This window comes from Oryx dammah, unplaced genomic scaffold (genome assembly GCF_014754425.2).
Source record: "Oryx dammah isolate SB20612 unplaced genomic scaffold, SCBI_Odam_1.1 HiC_scaffold_24, whole genome shotgun sequence".
Classification (NCBI taxonomy): domain Eukaryota; kingdom Metazoa; phylum Chordata; class Mammalia; order Artiodactyla; family Bovidae; genus Oryx; species Oryx dammah.
Window position 1 is genome coordinate 69,798,879 of NW_024070208.1, and position 19,268 is coordinate 69,818,146.

Sequence of the window (19,268 nt, forward strand, 5' to 3'; positions counted from 1 at the left end):
TTGCACAAGGGACTAAACATCTATCTAGGACAGACACGTCTTGGAATACATAGTTTATAGATTGAATCAAAAAACAGGTTCCCAGGTGTTTTCCTCATATAAAAATAAAAAATACCTTGCACTTAAAAATTATTCATATAGTACATTTTCCATTATGTACACAGGTAAAAAGTAATTGATTACTCCTTTTATATGTGTTTGCATTTTTTTGCAAGAGCTTTCCTTTCTCTCCTGTTTATGTAGCAGTACTGATTCATGGATTCTTTCATTATTTACTGGGTTAAGGTTCATTGCCATTTATTTGTTTTGGTGTTCAAAGTATCTCAGATTTGTCTAGCAAGAGCCATTCAAGCTTCTCTGTTCTTTCTACACATCCTCATGATTCCTTATTTTATGGCACAAGATGTTCCAGACCCATCTTGAACTTTCTCTGCCTGTTGGTCTTGGCCTGTAGATGGTGAGGCTTTTGCCGGGATTGCCTGGGGCTCTGCTCACCAGGGCTCATACTAGTTGTGAGCAGCCCCCACAGAAATTCTCCTTTTGCAGTCAGTGTTGTGGCTGGATTGGTCCTTGTGGTTCTTAGGTTTGTGAGACATGTCTCAGCAACAACCATCAGGGAACTTTGAAATGCCAAGGTGTATCACTCACATGTCCTAGAGGGTACGAGGCACCCCTGGGGTGACACAGTGAGGTCCTGAGTAGAGAGAGAGAGCTCATGAGCAAGCTTGGACTTGGGGTTCCGCCTTTTTGAGGTTGAGAGTGGGTGTCAAGGATTTTAAAGTTTCACTCTTTATTGGCGAATTAAAAAAAATAAGGGCGGGAATTAAAGTGCAGGAAGGGAGAATCATACAGGCAATGAGATGGGCTGTTATCAGGTCAGCCAGAGCTTTCTAAAGCGGGAACTTCACGGGTGGGGTGGCCTGGCTCTTTATCTCATTGTGTAGCTGTCACGCGTTCACCGGAGATGGATGTCTTTGACATGGATGTCTTCAAAGCTTCATGTCAGGCACTTATATTACAGTAAAAAAAAAAAAAAAAAAGAATTATCACATGCTGACATACACTGCCCCAATTTTAGAACCAGCCATTTGCCCCTTTTTTGGGGGGTGGGAGGCAAGAATACTGGGGTGGGTTGCCATTCCCTTCTCCAGGAGATCTTCCCGACCCAGGGATTGAACCCAGATCTCCCACATTGTAAGCAGACGCTCTACCGTCTGAGCCACCAGGGAAGTCTCCTTTTAGGGAAGAAGATATTAAAAAGCCAAGGTCTGGGTGAAGGGGGCCAAAGGGCACAAACCTCTATTATAAAATGAGTCAGTTATGGGGATGTAATATGCAGTCTGGTGATTATAGTTAATCCTACTGTTCTGAATATTTGAAAGCTGATAAGAGACCTTAACATTTACAACAAGAAAAAAATGGTGATTGTTTATGTTACCCCAAACCCCAAGATCAGGGGGCTAGAATGCTACCAGTGTGCCATTGCTTCCAGGGCCTCTCAGACTACAGAGTTAGGGACTGTTGTGTATGTATGTGAGTGAGTGTGTAAACACATATCTAATTATTCCCCCGTACCTCTTTATATTTAAAATGTAGTTTTTTGTTTTTATTTAACAAAGCCTATAAATGTAGGATTCTAAAGGGATGTATAATTTGGATGTACAGTTGAGCACCTGAGCAAAGCAGAGAGAATTTGGATATATGTCACTGTCCTTTTAATTTTTAGCAGGTGGCTAAACCCCTTGTTTAAAATTGGTCACGAACAGAAATTAAAACAAGATGACATGTACTCAGTGCTTCCGGAAGATCGCTCCCAGCACCTCGGAGAAGAGCTGCAAGGGTGAGCACAGGCAGCAGGGAGTAAGGGAGGGAGAGGGAGAATTTCCACGTGGGGCTAAAGGTGCCTGTGGCGGGGGTGGGGTGGGGCTTTGTTTCCTCTGGGTTTTTCTGAGCCTCCTCCCCTGACACTGCTCACTCACCCACTCAGGCTGACCCTGGGCTCAGCCCACTTTGGAGGCTGGGGGAGCCCATGTTTCCTGTGCATCTGTGGACATGGAGGGAGCCCGCAGCCACGGCCCTGGAGGCTGAGCTCTGTCCCTGGAGGTGGGGTCCCTGAGGATGGTGTCTGCCCTTCTGAGCTGCTCATGACCTGTGAATCCAGCAAAGCTAGGAAGGAACTTATTTCCAGAATTGGGACTTTTCCGCCTCAAAGCCTTTTATTCTGGTGCTTCAGGGTCTGCACTGCTCATCTCTCAGGAGCCTGTGAGCAGGTAGCCAGCATCTATTGCGCAACTGCAGAGCGCCTCCGCCCCGCCCCCTTTCCCCTTTGGTGGACACGCTGCTCTTCACTGTGCTCTCTTTCTCATCGCAGGCACTGGGATCAGGAAGTGAAGAGAGCCCAGAAGGATGCACGGGAGCCTTCCTTAATGAAAGCGATCGTAAAGTGTTACTGGAAATCCTGTCTAGTTTTGGGAATATTTACGTTTCTTGAGGTAAAAATTTTTACATGCTGTGCGTTGCTTTTAAGTGTATGCAGATCAGCACCGAGATGGATGCCATGATGGGGAGAGAGGACAGCGGTTTGTCACAGGATAAATCTCATCATGATGTAGCTCAGTGGTTGTGTTTATTTTTAGAATGGACAGAGCTTAAAGGAGTGAGCCTCCAGGGGATTAGTACTAATTTGGCAGAAAGTTCTTTCAGGTTTTCCCATAACAGCTTATGGGAAAGAATGGCACTGACAAGACAAGACATTTTATACCATATTAGGACATTTTTAGCACTTAGTACTTGATATAAATGCTGAAAGTGATCCTTGAGAAAAAGATCCTACAACCTCAAGGAATATGAGCCTCCTGGTTTGGAGGCTCATATTTGGATCAGAGCCCAGTAACATAAAGCATTTTACAGGTGCTCAAGCAAGTAATTGTTAACTTGCCCAGGTCACATCTGATAAATGGTTTCCTAAAAAGGGGTCCTTGCTTCTTCTCTTCCTGTGGAACAGAACTCTGGGCCCTGCATCTGGGTGGGAGCTGCCAGAGCTCCAAGAACATGCCCTTCCCTTGGCTGTGCCCTTCCCTCGGCTGCGCCCTCCCCGTGGGCCAGGTCACCCAGGTCAGAAACCCTGTGTGGAGGAGCTCCAGCTTCACCATGAATTCATGCACCCTCCATGCTGGTTTCTGTTTTGGCTGTGGGGGTGGTTTGCTGGTTGAAGGGAGGGTCTTGGTATCCTGGCTTTGGTGGAGGGTGGAGGAGGGGATGTGCAGGAGAAAACCGGAGACAGAAAGCCTTGAGTTCAGTGACCTCCGTGACCCTGAAGATCCTGGGTCAAGACCCCACAGTGAGACAGTTCACCTGGGGACACAGTGCCGTCAGCCCCCAGTCCTGGCTGAGCCTGCTGGAGGTCTGCTGCAGACCCCCTGGGTGGCTCGTGCTCTCCGTGGACCCTTAGTGCTGCCCTAGGGACACGGGCGGCCTGTGAGTGTGTGAGGGCAGGAGGGATGGAAGATCCAGTTGCTGTGAAAGGGGTGCTTTAGGTGGAGAAGGTGTGAGCTGTCATCAGTACGTTGTGTTGGAGTGAGGTGATGGGCCAGGTGGTTTACAGGTGGGTGGCGTGACTCTTGTTTAAAGGCTGTGTTGTACTGAAGGGCACTGCGGGCAGCGGGCAGCTGGGCAGGTGAAGTCTGACCCACACAACTGGAGAGACAGAGAATCTGTCAGCTCCCAGGTGACGGGGTGGTCCTGGGAGATAGAGCTCTCGTTGATAACAAAGGTGTGTTGACCATTGTGCCGGAGGGTGGTGACAGGAACGTGGGGCAGAGTGCCACCTTAGAGAGGGCTCTGACCACCGAGGCACTGCAGTGCCTTGTGAAGGGCGGGGTGGAGTGCTGATTTCACAGTTGTCCAGCCCCAGGAACACTTCCTGCTGCGGATCCAGGAAGGCCAGGCCTGGGGCTGCATAAGCTGCAACTGGTAGAGCCCTGGACCCTCTTTCAGGGGGCTGGTTGTTGGGCGGTCATGGCGGAGAAGTGCGGAGTCGAGGACCTGGTAAATGGGGGGGCTCATCTCAGTAGTAGTACTACAAGTACTAGTGGCAGTAACAAGGGTCACACTGAGAAGTACTGGTGGTGGCAGCCACAGTACTGTTAGTAGTGCAGCAATAGCAAGTACTCGAAATAAGTTATGTATCAGGAACTGCTACGAGCACTTTATGTGTAATAACATTTTTATTCCTTTGGCTAACTCAGCAAAGTTGTAGGTTTCCTATTACCCTCATTGTAGAAGAAAGGACTCTGAACCCAAGTAATTACATAGGTTGCCTGTGGTTACAGGGAGCTTAAAGGACAAAGTGAGGTTTCATTTCAGGCACTCTGACTTACAAGCCTGATCATCTCAATGACTAAGAGCTCATCCAGGGTCAGGAAGGCTTGTCTTTAGAGCTTTGTCTTCAGGGTCTCAGACACATGCATCTTGAACTTTAATATAATAAATAGGATGCTAAGAACTTCCTGGAGCAGGAAGTCAGATTTGGGATCATAATTGTGAGTAGATTTCAAGTGACCATGTCCCCTGGGTGCCAGATTTGACTAGGATGTTGATGCCGGCAACATCATGCTGTGGTCAGATGGACTGGGAGCCTCTTAAGAAGCCAGCTTCCCCTCATTACCATCTCTGCTGCTGCTACGTCACTTCAGTCATGTCTGACTCTATGCGACCCCATAGACGGCAGCCTACCAGGCTCCCCTGTTCCTGGGATTCTCCAGGCAAGAACACTGGAGTGGGTTGCTACCTCCTTCTCCAATGCATGAAAGTGAAAAGTGAAAGTGAAGTCACTCAGTCATTACCATCCCTAAGTGGTGATAATTTTAGGTAGTGGAAGATCTAAACTCAGCTCTGGATTTTCTAAAACATGAACACATTTACTTTGTGACCTCCTGCCCTCTTTTAATTCCTCTGGTTCACAGATGACTCATGGGTTACCCGTGGTTCCCAGACAGTGCTGTGACCAACCACAGCACAGTCACTCCCGGCACACAGTGGGAAGAGGCAGGTGATGCCAGTCCAGGGCGAGGATTCTGGGGTTAGGATTTAAGTGTGAAACCTCTGTCCTGTGAGAATTGAGGACTGATCATAATGCTTGGGGAAGCCAGTACCAGGCTAATGTCCAACCTGGAGCACGTGCAGGTCACCCCTAATTAGAACAGAACAGCCAGTAAGTTCCCAGTACCTTGGCCCCTGTGTGCACCCCCATGGGGGCCTTGGGTGAGGAGAACAGGTCTCTACCTTCCCCGGGGCCCTCAGGGTGGAGAGGAGGGGCCTGAAGACTCTTCCTGGACCAGAGACACAGAGACCACCTCCCCCAGGTCATCAGGGCTTCTCTGTGAGAGATGAGGTCTCCACCTCCTGGTGTGTAAGTGGGGTGACCTCAGAGAACCAGACAGGGTTCACCCAGTCCCTTCCCCTGAGAGGGGCGGAGTGACGAGCGTTTATGTCCTCTTCCCAGGAATCTTAGAAATGGCCTGGCCTTGTCTAATTACTGACCTTTGTCCAAGGCCACTTTTGCTGATTGTCTCTGCTTTAGGTGGAGAATGTAGGAAGCACATATTTGTGTAAATCTTTACATTGGAGCTCAACTGATGATCAGGAAGTAAGCAGAATCCTCTGAGTCCCACAGTGGGCTTTGTGCCTCGACTCAGGGCTGGTTCCCTGAGAGCTGAGTGGTCTTTGCATTTATTTCCCAACCCTTCTTTCCATGTGTCCCTCACTTCTGCTCGACCCAGGAGGCTGAGGAGTGGCTGCTTGTGGCAGAGAGATGTGGGCTCAGAGCAACCACTGAGGACCACACAGCAAGGGAGAGGAGGATGGGGCACTGAGCCAAGCAGTCAGGGACCTGCAGAGCAAACCTACCCTACTGATTCTTGACAGCATAGCATTAGCCATCAGATGTCAGTAATATCCACAGTGATGACCTTGAGACATATATGAGGGTAAAGCTTTTCAATTCATTTTTTAAAAAACTGTATTTTTATTGTCTCATTGAAAAAAAGTTTTAAAAATTGAAGTATGATTGACTTACAATATTATATTAGTTTCAAGTGTATAGTGTAGTGACTCAGTATTTTTATACATTATTAAATGATCACTCTGATCAGTCTAGTTATCCTCTGTCACCATATAAAATTTTCCAATGTTATTGACTGTATTTCCTATGTTGTACATTACATTTATGACTTATTTATTTTATAACTGGTTTGTGTCTGTTAATCTCCCTCACCTATTTCACTCATCCTCCAATCCCCCTCAATCCATTTTCTTAAAACAATCAAGGAAATAGATGACTCCTTTTTAAAAAGATTACTTTCGTAATGATGAAAAAATAAAAATCCTGCTTAGAAGTGAAACTTTTAATTACTTTCCAGAAAAGTTGGCTTTTAGAAGTGACTTTTCTCAAGAGATCTCATTCAGCCATAATGGACTATAAACAGCAATGAGTTTTCTAAGCCCTTTGTGAAACCAGCCTCTGCCATTAAGGATAGAATGCATCTCTTCCCAGGACTCCTGTCTTTTGTGCATACTATAGAAATCCTTGCTAATTTTTTGCTTTCTGATATGACAAAATATTTCTAGTTTATCTTTACACAAAAAAAGCTGCTCACCCTTAAGTACAAATTTGCCCCAGCCCTGGAATCTCCATTTCTCCAAGCAGCCATGGCTCCTTCTAGTGGGAAATGGTATTTAGAGACTATGGTCTGGGCACTAGGGGTGTTCATTGCTGTTGAGTTGGTTATTGTTTCTCAGCTTTGGCATTGGACAAAGCTAGTATACATTTTTTGTAGTAAACAAACCTTGAGTTTATATGGGTATTTTCAATCTGAATCTGAATCAGATTCAGGACAGTAGTGTTTTTACTTTATCTTTTAACTCTTAGATTGGTATCTGTTATCTTTCATCATCTGTTCTCTTTTCTGTCATGCCTAATCCCAGTTCTCAATATCAACATAATTACTCATTAAAAATCTTATAGTATCAACACTATTAACCATAATGTGACTTTTGGAAGCTTTTTTATTTTTATTTTTTTGCTGTTCATATTGTCCTTAGGCATATCACACAGGGAATGTGTTTTCAAATTATTTTTTTTACAACTGCTTTTATTTTTTTAATTTTTATTTTTACTTTATTTTGCTTTACAATACTGTATTGGTTTTGCCATACATTGACATGAATCCACCACGGGTGTACATAAGTTCCCAGTCCTGAACCCCCCTCCCACCTCCCACCCCATATCATCTCTCTGGATCATCCCCATGCACCAGCCCCAAGCATCCTGTATACTGTATCGAACATAGACTGGAGATTCCTTTCTTACATGATAGTATACATGTTTCAATGCCATTCTCCCAAATCATCCCACCCTCTCCCTCTCCCTCAGAGTCCAAAAGTCCGTTCTATACATCTATGTCTCTTTTGCTGTCTCGCATACAGGGTCATCATTACCATTTTTCTAAATTCCATATATATGTGTTAGTATACTGTATTGGTGTTTTTCTTTCTGGCTTACTTCACTCTGTATAATAGGCTCCAGTTTCATCCACCTCATTAGAACTGATTCAAATGTATTCTTTTTAATGGCTGTGTAATACTCCATTGTGTATATGTACCACAACTTTCTTATCCATTCATCTGCTGATGGACATCTAGGTTGTTTCCATGTCCTGACTATTATAAACAGTGATGCAATGAACATTGGGGTACATGTGTCTCTTTCAATTCTGGTTTCCTCAGTGTGTATGCCCAGCAGTGGGATTGCTGGGTCATAAGGCAGTTCTATTTGCAGTTTTTTAAGGAATCTCTACACTGTTCTCCATAGTGGCTGTACTAGTTTGCATTCCTACCAACAATGTAAGAGGGTTCCGTTTTCTCTACAACCTCTCCAGCATACAACTGCTTTTAATAATTCTTTTTTGTATAACTCAGCCTACTGGATGGATATAACTTTTGTTTAATTTTACTCTGAAATTTTAGGAATTGCCTTTTAAAACTTTATTGTTTTATTTTTTTATTTTATTTATTTTATTTATTTATTTTTTTATTTTATTTTACAATTCTGTATTGGTTTTGCCATACATTGACATTATAATTCTGTATAATGTTTTGTTGGGAAAGATTGAAGGCAGGAGGAGAAGGGGACAACGGAGGATGAGATGGTTGGATGGCATCACCGACTCAATGGAGATAGGTTTGAATAGACTTTGGGAGTTGGTGATGGACAGGGAGGCCTGGTGTGCTGTGGTCCATGGGGTTGCAAAGAGTCAGACACGACTGAGTGACTGAACTGAACTGAACTGATAATGTTTTCAAACTCTACCAACAGAGAGGTTGTTTTTAAGGAAGACTGATATCCTTGTTGGCTCCATTCTAATTCTCCCTTCCCTTTTAGAGGTAACATTACAAGTTTTGATTCATGTTTTTATTTTGTAGATTTAGTATTTTATAAGCATTTACTTTTTTCCGTAGTGTCAAATGAAAGGTCTGAATTTCATCATTGGAGTCTCAAGAGTTTGGATTCATAAGGAATTTTCCTAGAAGCGTGATATGTAAATGGGACTCTGGTTAAAGCCCTCTGTGGCACTTGTAAGTCCTTCAGAGCAGGTTCATGACCCCTCCACCTCCAGATGCCCTGATGATGCAGGAGAATAGCAGATGCTTACATGGGATTAGTTTCTGCATCCAGCATCTTCTAGGCAGAGGGAACTTCAGGCTCCGTCTCTAATGATTTCAACCTAAATCAGTTTTTGGAGTCTGGGTTTCAGGCCTCAGAGTGCTCCTAACCCCTCCCAGGTGATGCTAAGCTGCAGTCAGGATGAAGACCACTGTGTCAGGAGGAGTGAAGTTATATTTAGAATCCTAATGGCTATTATTTCCCCAGATTCACTGCTTTTCCTCCTTAGCTCTGGATCTTTCTCAGCTCTACTCTTTGTCACCTATTCCCCCATTTCTGAAGATAAACTGTCTATTCATTTTTTCCATAAGCTCATTCTTTTCTGCTTATATATTTCACTCAAATGATAGCTTATTTCTATTTTCTGTGTTTCCTTAATTTTTCTTATGAAGTGGAGATGGTGGAGTTGGGTAAGAAACCTTTTCAGTACATGTAGAAATGTAATGGAGAAACTATACTGACTAGGGAAATTTTAGCACTTAACCCTCTGAGAAGTTCCCCTAAGAAGCAGGAAATGGGGCCCAAAAGTCAAGTACTTTGAGAAGGTTGAATACTAGGGACTGCACCATGAAATGTCTGTCTGTCTCATACCGTGAGATTCCTGTGGAAACTTGAACGAATGTTGTCATATTGTATTGGACTCTTTTAAAAATCTTTTATGGTTTCATAGTTGTGAAGAATTCCTGTGAAGGAATAAGAACTCTAATCTCAATTGGTTTGTGGAAAGAATATTCTTCAGTCGCTCAGTCGTGTCCGACTGTTTGCGACCCCATGAATCGCAGCATGCCAGGCCATCCTGTCCATCACCAACTCCCCCAGTTCACTCAGACTCACGTCCATCGAGTCCGTGATGCCATCCAGCCATCTCATCCTCGGTCATCCCCTTCTCCTCCTGCCCCCAATCCCTCCCAGCATCAGAGTCTTTTCCAATGAGTCAACTCTTCGCATGAGGTGGCCAAAGTACTGGAGTTTCAGCTTTAGCATCATTCCTTCCAAAGAAATCCCAGGGCTGATCTCTTTCAGGATAGACTGGTTGGATCTCCTTGCAGTCCAGGGAACTCTCAAGAGTCTTCCCAGATCAAGCTTAGACTGACGTCAAAGATGAAGGGTTTGGGGAACAATTTTTGATCTCCCTGCTTATCCAGAAAGTTTTAATTTGGTTAGTTTCAAGTTTGTGAAAGTCACTCAATTGTGTCTGACTCTTTGCGACCCCCATAGACTATACAGTCCATGGAATTCTCCAGGCCAGAATACCAGAGTGGGTAGCCTTTCCCTTCTCCAGGGGATCTTCCCAACCCAGGGATCAAACCCAGGTCTCCCACATTGCAGGTGGATTCTTTACCAGCTGAGCCACAAGGGAAGCCCAAGAATACTGGAGTGGGCAGCCTATCCCTTCTCCAGTGGATCTTCCCGATCCAGGAGTCAAACAGGGGTCTCCTCATTGCAGGTGGATTCTTTACCAGCTGAGCTATCAGGAGAGCCCCCAGTTTCAAGTTTGATAGTGAATACTTTTTCAGTTGTTTTTTACGTCACTAATTGAGGGCTAGGATTAGGAACAGACAGAGGATTAGAAGCTATATGTCCCAGACTGGCATTACTCCTTAGTGAGGCTGTTTGCTCAACTGGCATATTAAATTCTGTCTCTCAGCAGAAAAATCGAGACATTTAGGCAGTAATGACCTGCCTTTATTTTGCAGTATTTTTTTTTTGCTTGATTTATTGCATTTATAGTGTTCTTTAAGTAGGTGACATTACTCTTATTTTTCCTGTAAGTACTACGATATTAGGACCAAATAGAGAGCTAAGTAACAGACAACAGTGATTCCCAAAGAGAATCACAGTTTTAGGACACTTTGGGATGGCAGGTTTACTGCTGGACTTCTGGTGGAGAGCCCCAGGTTTGTAGCCTGCAGCACTGGACTTCCCTTGATCATATCTGGGCTGGGACTGCCTTGTGTAGTTTGACATTTTTGCTTCTCTGTGTAAGCCTCCAGACTTCTATCTCACTAAACTCTATTAATAGTATGTTTTATAATCTATGATGTGAGGGGCTCTTCTTGCTTTCTGGAAATGTAGCAGTGAGCCTTTGTGTTCTTGAAAACTGGTCATCTTACTCTGGATATGGTCATCTTACTCATAATTCTTCTACGACATGGTCTTCTCTTCTCTGGAGTAGATGAAATCTCCTGTGACCTTGTGGAAGGTAAGGCAGGTGTTACAGCCTGTGAACATGTGTGTGTAGAGCAATACAGGAGGGCCTCATCCATTTGAGTGCCTCATTCATTTGAGTGCCTCATCCATTTGAGAGATGGGGTCAGCTTTCTGTAAATAATTTGAGCAGGCACTAATCATTTGAGCAGAAAATGCTTTTTAGTTATGCTTCACATTTTGAGCTTTGGATTCTCCTTCCTTTACTCTTGTGTGTGAGTGCCTCAACTTTGTACAGACAATAGAGAGCTCTCAAAAGAAAACCCATCTGGGAACTTCCCTGGTGGTCCTAAGAGTCTGCCTTTCAATGCAGGGGTCACAAGTTTGATCTCTGGTCATGGAAGTAAGATATTACATGCCTCAGGGCAACTAAACTGTCAGTTCCCAATAAGAGAAGCCTGCGCACTGCAATGAAGATTCAACACAGCCAAAAAAAGAGAAAAGCTTTGTGCTGGAGGTTTCTTTGTGGCTGATGTTCCATGGTTGAGTAGACCAGTTGATAGTAGAAGTTGATAGAGATCAAATCCAGACATTGATTGAGAACAATCAATGTTATATCACGTGGGAGATAGTCAACATACTCAAAATATCCAAAAAAACACAAAAACCATCGGAAGTCATTTTACCATTTTGTTTATGTTAATCACTGTGGTTTGGTTTCCACCTAAGTTAAGCAGGGGGCAAAAAACCCTTCTTGACCATATTTCCACACTCAATTCTTTACTGATGTGTAACTATTAATAAAATGCTCCTTTTTAAAAAACAAATTGTGATGGGTGATGAAAAGTAGATACTGTACACTGATGTGGAATGGAAGAGATCATGGGATAAGTGAAATGAACCACCACCAACCACATCAAAGTCCAGTCTTCATCCAGAGAAGTTGATGTTATGTATATTGTGGGACTGAAAGGGAGTCCTCTATTATGAGCTTCTTCCGGAAAACCAAACAGTTAATTCCAATGAGTACTTCTCCCAATTATATCAACTTAAAGCAGCACTTGATGAAAAGTGTCTGAAATTAGCCAACAGAAAATGCATTATCTTCCATCAGGATAATGTAAGACCACATGTTTCTTTGATGACCAGGCAGAAACTGTTACAGCCTGACCTGGAGGATCTAATTCATCTTCCCTATTTGCCAGACATTGCACTTTCAGATTTCCATTTATTTTGTTTTTTACAAAATTTTCTTACTGGAAGAAAATTTTAATTCTCTGGAAGACTGTAAAAGGCACCTGAAATAGATACAGAGTTTTCCTCAAAAAGATACAAAGTTTTGGGAAGATGAAATTAGGAAATTGCCTGAAAAATGGAAGAAGTTAAGTAATGGAACAGAACTTTGAAAAGGTTGTTCAACAAAGTTCTTGGTGAAAATGAAAAATGTGCCTTTTATTTTTACTTAAAAACCAAAAGAACTTTTCGGCCAACCCAATACTAAGGCTTTATTGTCTTTGTAAGATTTTGGCTTACGTTAAAACTAACACTGTTGTGTGCCTGTCTTCTTTGAGATAGTGGATCTGTGTATTTTTCTTTTAGATTAGCCATGAATGTAGCGTTTTCTCAAGATGGCTTTTTTAACATGCTAACAATAAAAGTAAAGCTTGTATTAAGAAAAACTGACATCACTTGTATTTCTAATTAATGTTTTTTTCTTTCAGGAAGGCACCAGAGTAGTTCAACCCATATTTTTGGGGAAAATGGTTAGTTATATTGAAAATTATGATTCCAGTGATTCTGCCACTTTGCACGAAGCCTATGGCTACACGGCAGGGCTGAGCGCCTGCGTGCTCGTGTGGGCTGTCCTGCACCACTTGTACTTCTATCACATTCAGCGCATGGGGATGAGGCTGAGAGTAGCCATGTGCCACATGATCTACCGCAAGGTGAGTGTCACTCGGTACCATGGTGTGTACCTCCCCTCAAGCATCAGAAGCATTTTGGGAAAGTTCTCTGAAAACTAAAATTTTGTAACTGGGATCATTTACACCTTCCTAGAGAAGCTTGCTATTTGCATCAGGCCAATTTTGTTCTTGTCATTTAAGCAAACTTTACCAGTAAATAATGAAAAGTTTTGCATTGAAATTGGGTCAGGACTGCCTTTGATAACTTTTATCCACAGGTTGTTGCATAATATCCACTCAGCTTGTAATGAATTCTGATTATCAAATTGGTTTTCAATGTTTTCATACTTAAATCACATAGCTGTATTTGTGGAACTTTTGTTGTTCATTAAAACCTTCTTTTACATTGAAGTTGTATTTAGAAGTAAACTTCAGTGATTGGATTTATAAAATTAAATCTAGGAGCAAAAAATGTATTTGAGAAAGGAAATGATTTTATTTTTAAATGACCTATCTAATCATATTGAATATAATTGTGTGAACTAAAAAAGCATATATGGAATCCATGCCAAACATAGACTTGCTCACTATATTCTATAGTTATGATTGTTTATAATGGTATTAAAGAATAGAGCTGAATGTTGGGATGAAACTTGAAATCTTATGCTGTTTTTACTGTTTTTAGTATTTTGGTGAGAATTTGTTGCTATTCATTGAAGTTATTTAATTCAGTGTTTCTTTTTTCTTAAGTATGCATTTTAGCACTTTTAATAAGACCTGATTTAACGTGTTCAGTGATTTTGTATTGAGAAATGCTGCAGAATTATTCCATAGTTCACCGTGGTCTTAACTAGTTTAAAAGAAATAAGGATTTTCGGTGATTTTATAGAGGAATTGCCACAGATACACCAGTGTTACAAGCTGAAGGGCTCTTTATAAACTTGATCTTGGATGTCTCTTTGCCCTGGGCTGTTTACATTTTTTTAGAAAAAAAATTATATAACTGTATTTTATAGTTGAAATTTGCAGAGAGAGTAGATCTTAAGTGTTCTCACCATACATACAAAAGGGTAACTACATGTGATGATGGCGTATGTTTGTTTGTTTTTCTACTGTAGTGTTTACCAATGTTTATTTACATCAAAACATTACATTGCACATATTAAATATATTTAATTTTTACTACAAGTAAACAAAATCCTCATTGAAAGCTAAAACCAAAAAGTTTAAATGAAAAATTTTGCTTCTCTTATTATTTGCTACTTATCTAGAGCTTCTGTTTCTTGGGAATACTTTTCTGGGCAAAATGTAGGATGTGTTTTTCCCATCTTTCCTTTAGTAAAATGTTGTTAAATCTTGGGACTGTGAACTCAGGGCTAGTTAAGGGTCTTCATTGTCAGTCATCATCATCTTTGTTATTCTCTTGCACCTTGTACCATTTAGTAGACAAAAAACTCAGATTTCCCCACAAATTCAGTTCAGTTGCTCAGTCATGTCCAATTCTTTGAGACCTCTTTGTACTGCAGCACACCAGGTCTCCCTGTCCATCATCAACTCCCAGAGTTTATTCAAACTCATGTCCTTTGAGTGGGTGTTGCCACCCAACCATCTCATTCTCTGTCATTCCCTTCTTCTCCCGTCTTCAATCTTTCCCCGCATCAGGGTCTTTTCCAATGAGTCAGTTCTTCACATCAGGTAGCCAAATATTGGAGTTTCACCTTCAGCATCAGCCCTTCCAATGAATATTCAGGACTGATTTCCTTTAGGATGGACTGGTTGGATCTCCTTGCAGTTCAAGGGACTCTCAAGAGTCTTCTCCAACACCACAGATCAAAAACATCAGTTCTTCGGTGCTTAGCTTTTTTTATAGTCAGACTCTCACATCTGTACATGATTAGTGGAAAAACCATAGCTTTGACTAGATGGATCTTTGCTGGCAAAGTAATGACTCTGCTTTTTAATATGCTGTCTAGGGTTGTCAGACTGAGCGACTGAACTGAACTGAACTGAACTGAGGTTTGTCATAGTTTCTCATCCAAGGAGCAAGCATCTTTTAATTTCATGGCTGTAGTCACCATCTGCAATGATTTTGGAGCCCCCAACGCCTCAAAAAATAGCTAGATGTTTATCTGTCCAGATCATGCTTACCTCCCATAAGTATGCAGTAAATTTCACCAGAGCTGTACTGTGAAAACCTTAAGTTAGATTTGAGATGATGTTTAGTCAAACAAAGCTCTTTCTTTGCTGCACAGGTGAGCCAGTGTCCACCTGGTTTTCTTCCTCTTCCCACTAACACTTTGGAATGCTTCTTTTGGGAAATTCTGATCTGACCTTGGATGTTGCTTATGTAAATGTGAACATCTCCCTAAGTGTTCATTTACTGGCTTAATTAGCCTAAAATAATTATTTCTTTCAAAGTCAGAAACTGTGTACATAACCTGAAATTCCAGAAACATGGGAATTTCCTCGTGGACAGCTTGCATCTAGATTCCTACTGAGATGCAGGTAACAGGTAGGCTGATTTCTTAGGGCAAAGCTGGGGCTGCTGAGCAGCTCTGAAATGCCCCTATGAACATCTGTGGTTCATACTTAGGCTCCGCCTCCTGACCCCTGGTCCTGGAGAGAAATCAGATTGGGTGTTAGAAATGGGATGGCTGCTAAGCTCATAGTCATAGTTTGTGATTTTGAATGATTTTGGGAGAAGTATCATATATAAAGATCATTTGTCATTTATTTACCTTTTGATAAAATTACTTTTAGCTTTGGTTCATAATTTTAACAATTGTGGTAAAATATACACAACATAAGATTTACCATTTTAACTGTTTTTAAGTGCACCATTTAGTGACATTAAATACATTCACATTCTTTTGCAGCCATCACCAGTCTGCATCTTCAGAATTTTTTCTTCTTCCAAAACTTAACCTCTGCACTAATTAAATACTCACTCCCCAGTCACCTCCTCTTCGTCATCACGACTCTACTACATCTTTCTATGAATTTGACTCCTCTAGGTCCCTCATTTAAATGAAATCATATAATGTTTATTATTTTATGTCATGTAGTACAATATCTTCAAGATTCATCCATGTTGGAACAGATGTCAGAATTTAAGTCCTTTTTAAAGGTGAATCATATTCCTTCACATGTATATACAATATAGTGTATATCCTTATTGGCAAAATCAGGCATAAGTTGAAGAAAGTAGGGAAAACATTGAGACAACTAAGATCATGACATCTGGTCCCATCACTTTATGGCAAATAGATGGGGAAACAGTAAAAGACTTTATTTTGGGGGGCTCCAAAATCACTGCAAATGGTGACTGCAGCCATGAAACTAAAAGACGCTTTCCCTTGGAAGGAAAGTTATGACCAAACTAGACAGCATATTGAAAAGCAGACACATTACTTTGCCAACAAAGGTCCATTTAGTCAAGGCTATGGTTTTTCCAGTAGTCATGTATGGGTGTGAGAGTTTGACTATAAAGAAAGCTGAGCACTGAAGAACTGATGATTTTGAACTGTGGTGTTGGAGAAGACTCTTGAGAGTCCCTTGGAGAGCAAGGAGATCTAACCAATCCATCCCAAAGGAGATCAGTCCTGAGTGTTCATTGGAAGGACTAATACGGAAGCTGAAACTCCAATACTTTGGCCACCTGATGCGAAGAAGTGACTCATTTGAAAAGACCCTGATGTTAGGGGAGATTTAAGGTTGAGGAGAAGGGGATGCCAGAGGATGAGATGGTTGGATGGCATCACTGACTCAATGGACATGAGTTTGAGTAAACTTTGGGAGTTGGTGATAGACAGGGAGGCCTGGAGTGCTGCAGTCCATGGGGTTGCAAAGAGCTGGACACAACTGAGAGACTGAACTGAACTGAACTGATTCAGGTATGACCTAAATCAAATCCCTTATGATTATACAGTGGAAGTTACAAATAGATTCAAGGGATTAGATCTGATAGACAAACTGCCTGAAGAACTATGGATGGGGGTTCTTGACATTGTACAGGTGGCCATGATCAAGATTGTTCCAAGGAAAAAGAAATGCAACAAGGCAAAATGGTTGTCTGAGGAGACCCTGAAAATAGCTGAGAAAAGAAGAGAAGCTAAAGACAAAGAAGAAAAGCAAAGATATACTCATTCAAATTCAGAGTTCCAAAGAATAGCAAGGATAAATAGGAATGCCTTCCTCAGTGATCAATGCAAACAAATAGAGGAAAACAATAGAATGGGAAAGACTAAAGATCTCTTCAAGAAAATTACAGATACCAAGGGAACATTTCATGCAAAGATGGGCACAATAAAGGACAGAAATGGTATGGACCTAACAGAAGCAAAAGATATTAGGAGGAGGTGGCACCAATACACAGAAGAAATATACTAAAAAGATCTTCATGACCCAGATAACCATGATGGTGTGATCACTGGACAAGAGCCAGACATCCTGGAATGTGAAGTCAAGTGGGCCTTAGGAAGCATCACTATGAACAAAACTAGTGGAGGTGATGGAATTCCAGGTGAACTATTTCAAATCCTAAAAGATGATGCTGTGAAAGTGCCTCACTCAATATGCCAGCAAATTTGGAAAACTCAGCAGTGGCCACAGGACTGGAAAAGGTCAGTTTTCATTCCAATCCCAAAGAAAGCAATGCCAAAGAATGTTCAAACTACCCCACAGTTGCACTCCCTTCACACGCAAGCAAAGTAATGCTCAAAATTCTACAATCCAAGCTTCAAGAGCACATGAACTGTGAACTTCCAGATGTTCAAGGTGAATTTAGAAAAGGCAGAGGAACCTGAGGTCAAATTGCCAAGCTCTGTTGGATCATCAAAAAAGGAAGAGAGTTCCAGAAATACATCTACTTTTGCTTTATTGAATGCCAAAGCTTTTAACTGTGTGGATTACCACAAACTGTGGAAAATTCTTTAAGAGATGGGAATAGCAGACCACTTGACCCTGCCTCCTCAGAAATTTGTATGTGGTAGTTAGAAGCAATAGTTAAAATCAGACATGGAACAACAGACTGGATCCAAATCGAGAAAGAAGTACATCAAGGCTGTATATTGTCACCCTGTTTATTTAACTTATAGTGAGCACATTATGGGAAATGCTGGGCTGAATGAAGCACAGGCTGGAATCAAGATTGCCAGGAGAAATATCAATAACCTCACATACGCAGATGACACCACCCTTATGCCAGAAAGCAAAGAATAACTAAAGAGCCTCTTGATGAAAGTGAAAGAGGAGAGTGAAAAATCTGGTTTAATACTCAACATTCAGAAAATTACAACCATGGCATCTGATCCCATCATTTCATAGCAAATAGATGGGGAAACAATGGAAAGAGTGAGAGATTTTATTTTTTTGGACTCCAACATCACTGCAGATAGTGATTGCAGCCATGAAATTAAATGATGCTTGCTCCTTGGAAGAAAAGCTATGATCAACCTAGACAGCATATGAGAAAGCAGAGATATTACTTTGCCAACAAAGGTCTGTCTAGTCAAAGCTATGATTTTTCCAGTAGTCATGTTTGGATGAGAGTTGGAATCTAAAGAAAGCTGAGTGCCAAATAATTGATGCTTTTGAACTGTGGCGTTGGAGAAGACTCTTGAGAGTCCCTTGGACTGCAAGGAGATCCAACCAGTCCATCCTAAAAGAAATCAACCCTGAATATTCATTGGAAGGACTGATGCTGAAGTTGAAACTCCAATAGTTTGGCCACCTGATGCAAAGAACTGACTCATTGGAAAAGACCCTGATGCTGGGGAAGATTGAAGGCAGGAGGAAAAGGGGATGACAGAGGATGAGATGGTTTGATGGCATCACCGACTCGATGGACTTGAGTTTGAGTACTGACTGACTGACTGTGTATCTACTTATCTGTTAGTGGACATTTGAGTTGTTTCTACCTTTTGACTGTAGTACATAATGGTGCTATGAACAGGGTGCACAAATAACCAGTGAAATTCATACTGTAAGTTATTCTGGGTACATTCTGGGAAATGAAATTGCTATGCTGTGTACTAATTTCATGTTTGGTTTTTGAGGAAATACCATACTCTCTTCCATTGTGGCTACATCATTTTACATTTTCTCTTGATCATTGATTTTTCTGTTTAACTTGAAGACTAAATAGAAAGAATTTATGAACCATGATATTTCGTTTGGATCCGTGGCTCCAGTTGATGGTCTGTTGAAACAGCTCAAGGTGGTCTGTTCAGATTTCTCAGTTCTCTAGGGAATTTTTCAGAGCTTTTTATCAAATCAAGGGATTGTACAGCACAGTGTGTGTATTTTTGTAAAGTCAGCAGAGTGGCATTAAGAACATAGGTTCCTCACAGGATTAGTGTTTTGAATAGTATACTGGTTAGTTTTAGAATGAGGAAAAAGACCAGAGTGTTTAAATGGTGTCACACCTGGTATTAATGACTGACCAGATTTATAGTCCAAGTCCCCTAATCTCTTTCCTTAAGGCGGTCTCTCCA

At 41.7% G+C, this 19,268-nt stretch overlaps 1 protein-coding gene across 1 annotated transcript in view; it reads left to right on the forward strand.

The window, feature by feature from the left end:
• LOC120883312 (multidrug resistance-associated protein 4-like) overlaps positions 1-19,268 on the forward strand; it is a 152,642-nt gene that overhangs the window by 8,179 nt on the left and 125,195 nt on the right. Inside the window, exons 3-5 of the mRNA XM_040267351.1 lie at positions 1,730-1,840; positions 2,372-2,492; positions 12,592-12,816. Coding sequence (XP_040123285.1) covers positions 1,730-1,840; positions 2,372-2,492; positions 12,592-12,816 — 457 coding nt within the window. The remainder of the gene's footprint in view (positions 1-1,729; positions 1,841-2,371; positions 2,493-12,591; positions 12,817-19,268) is intronic.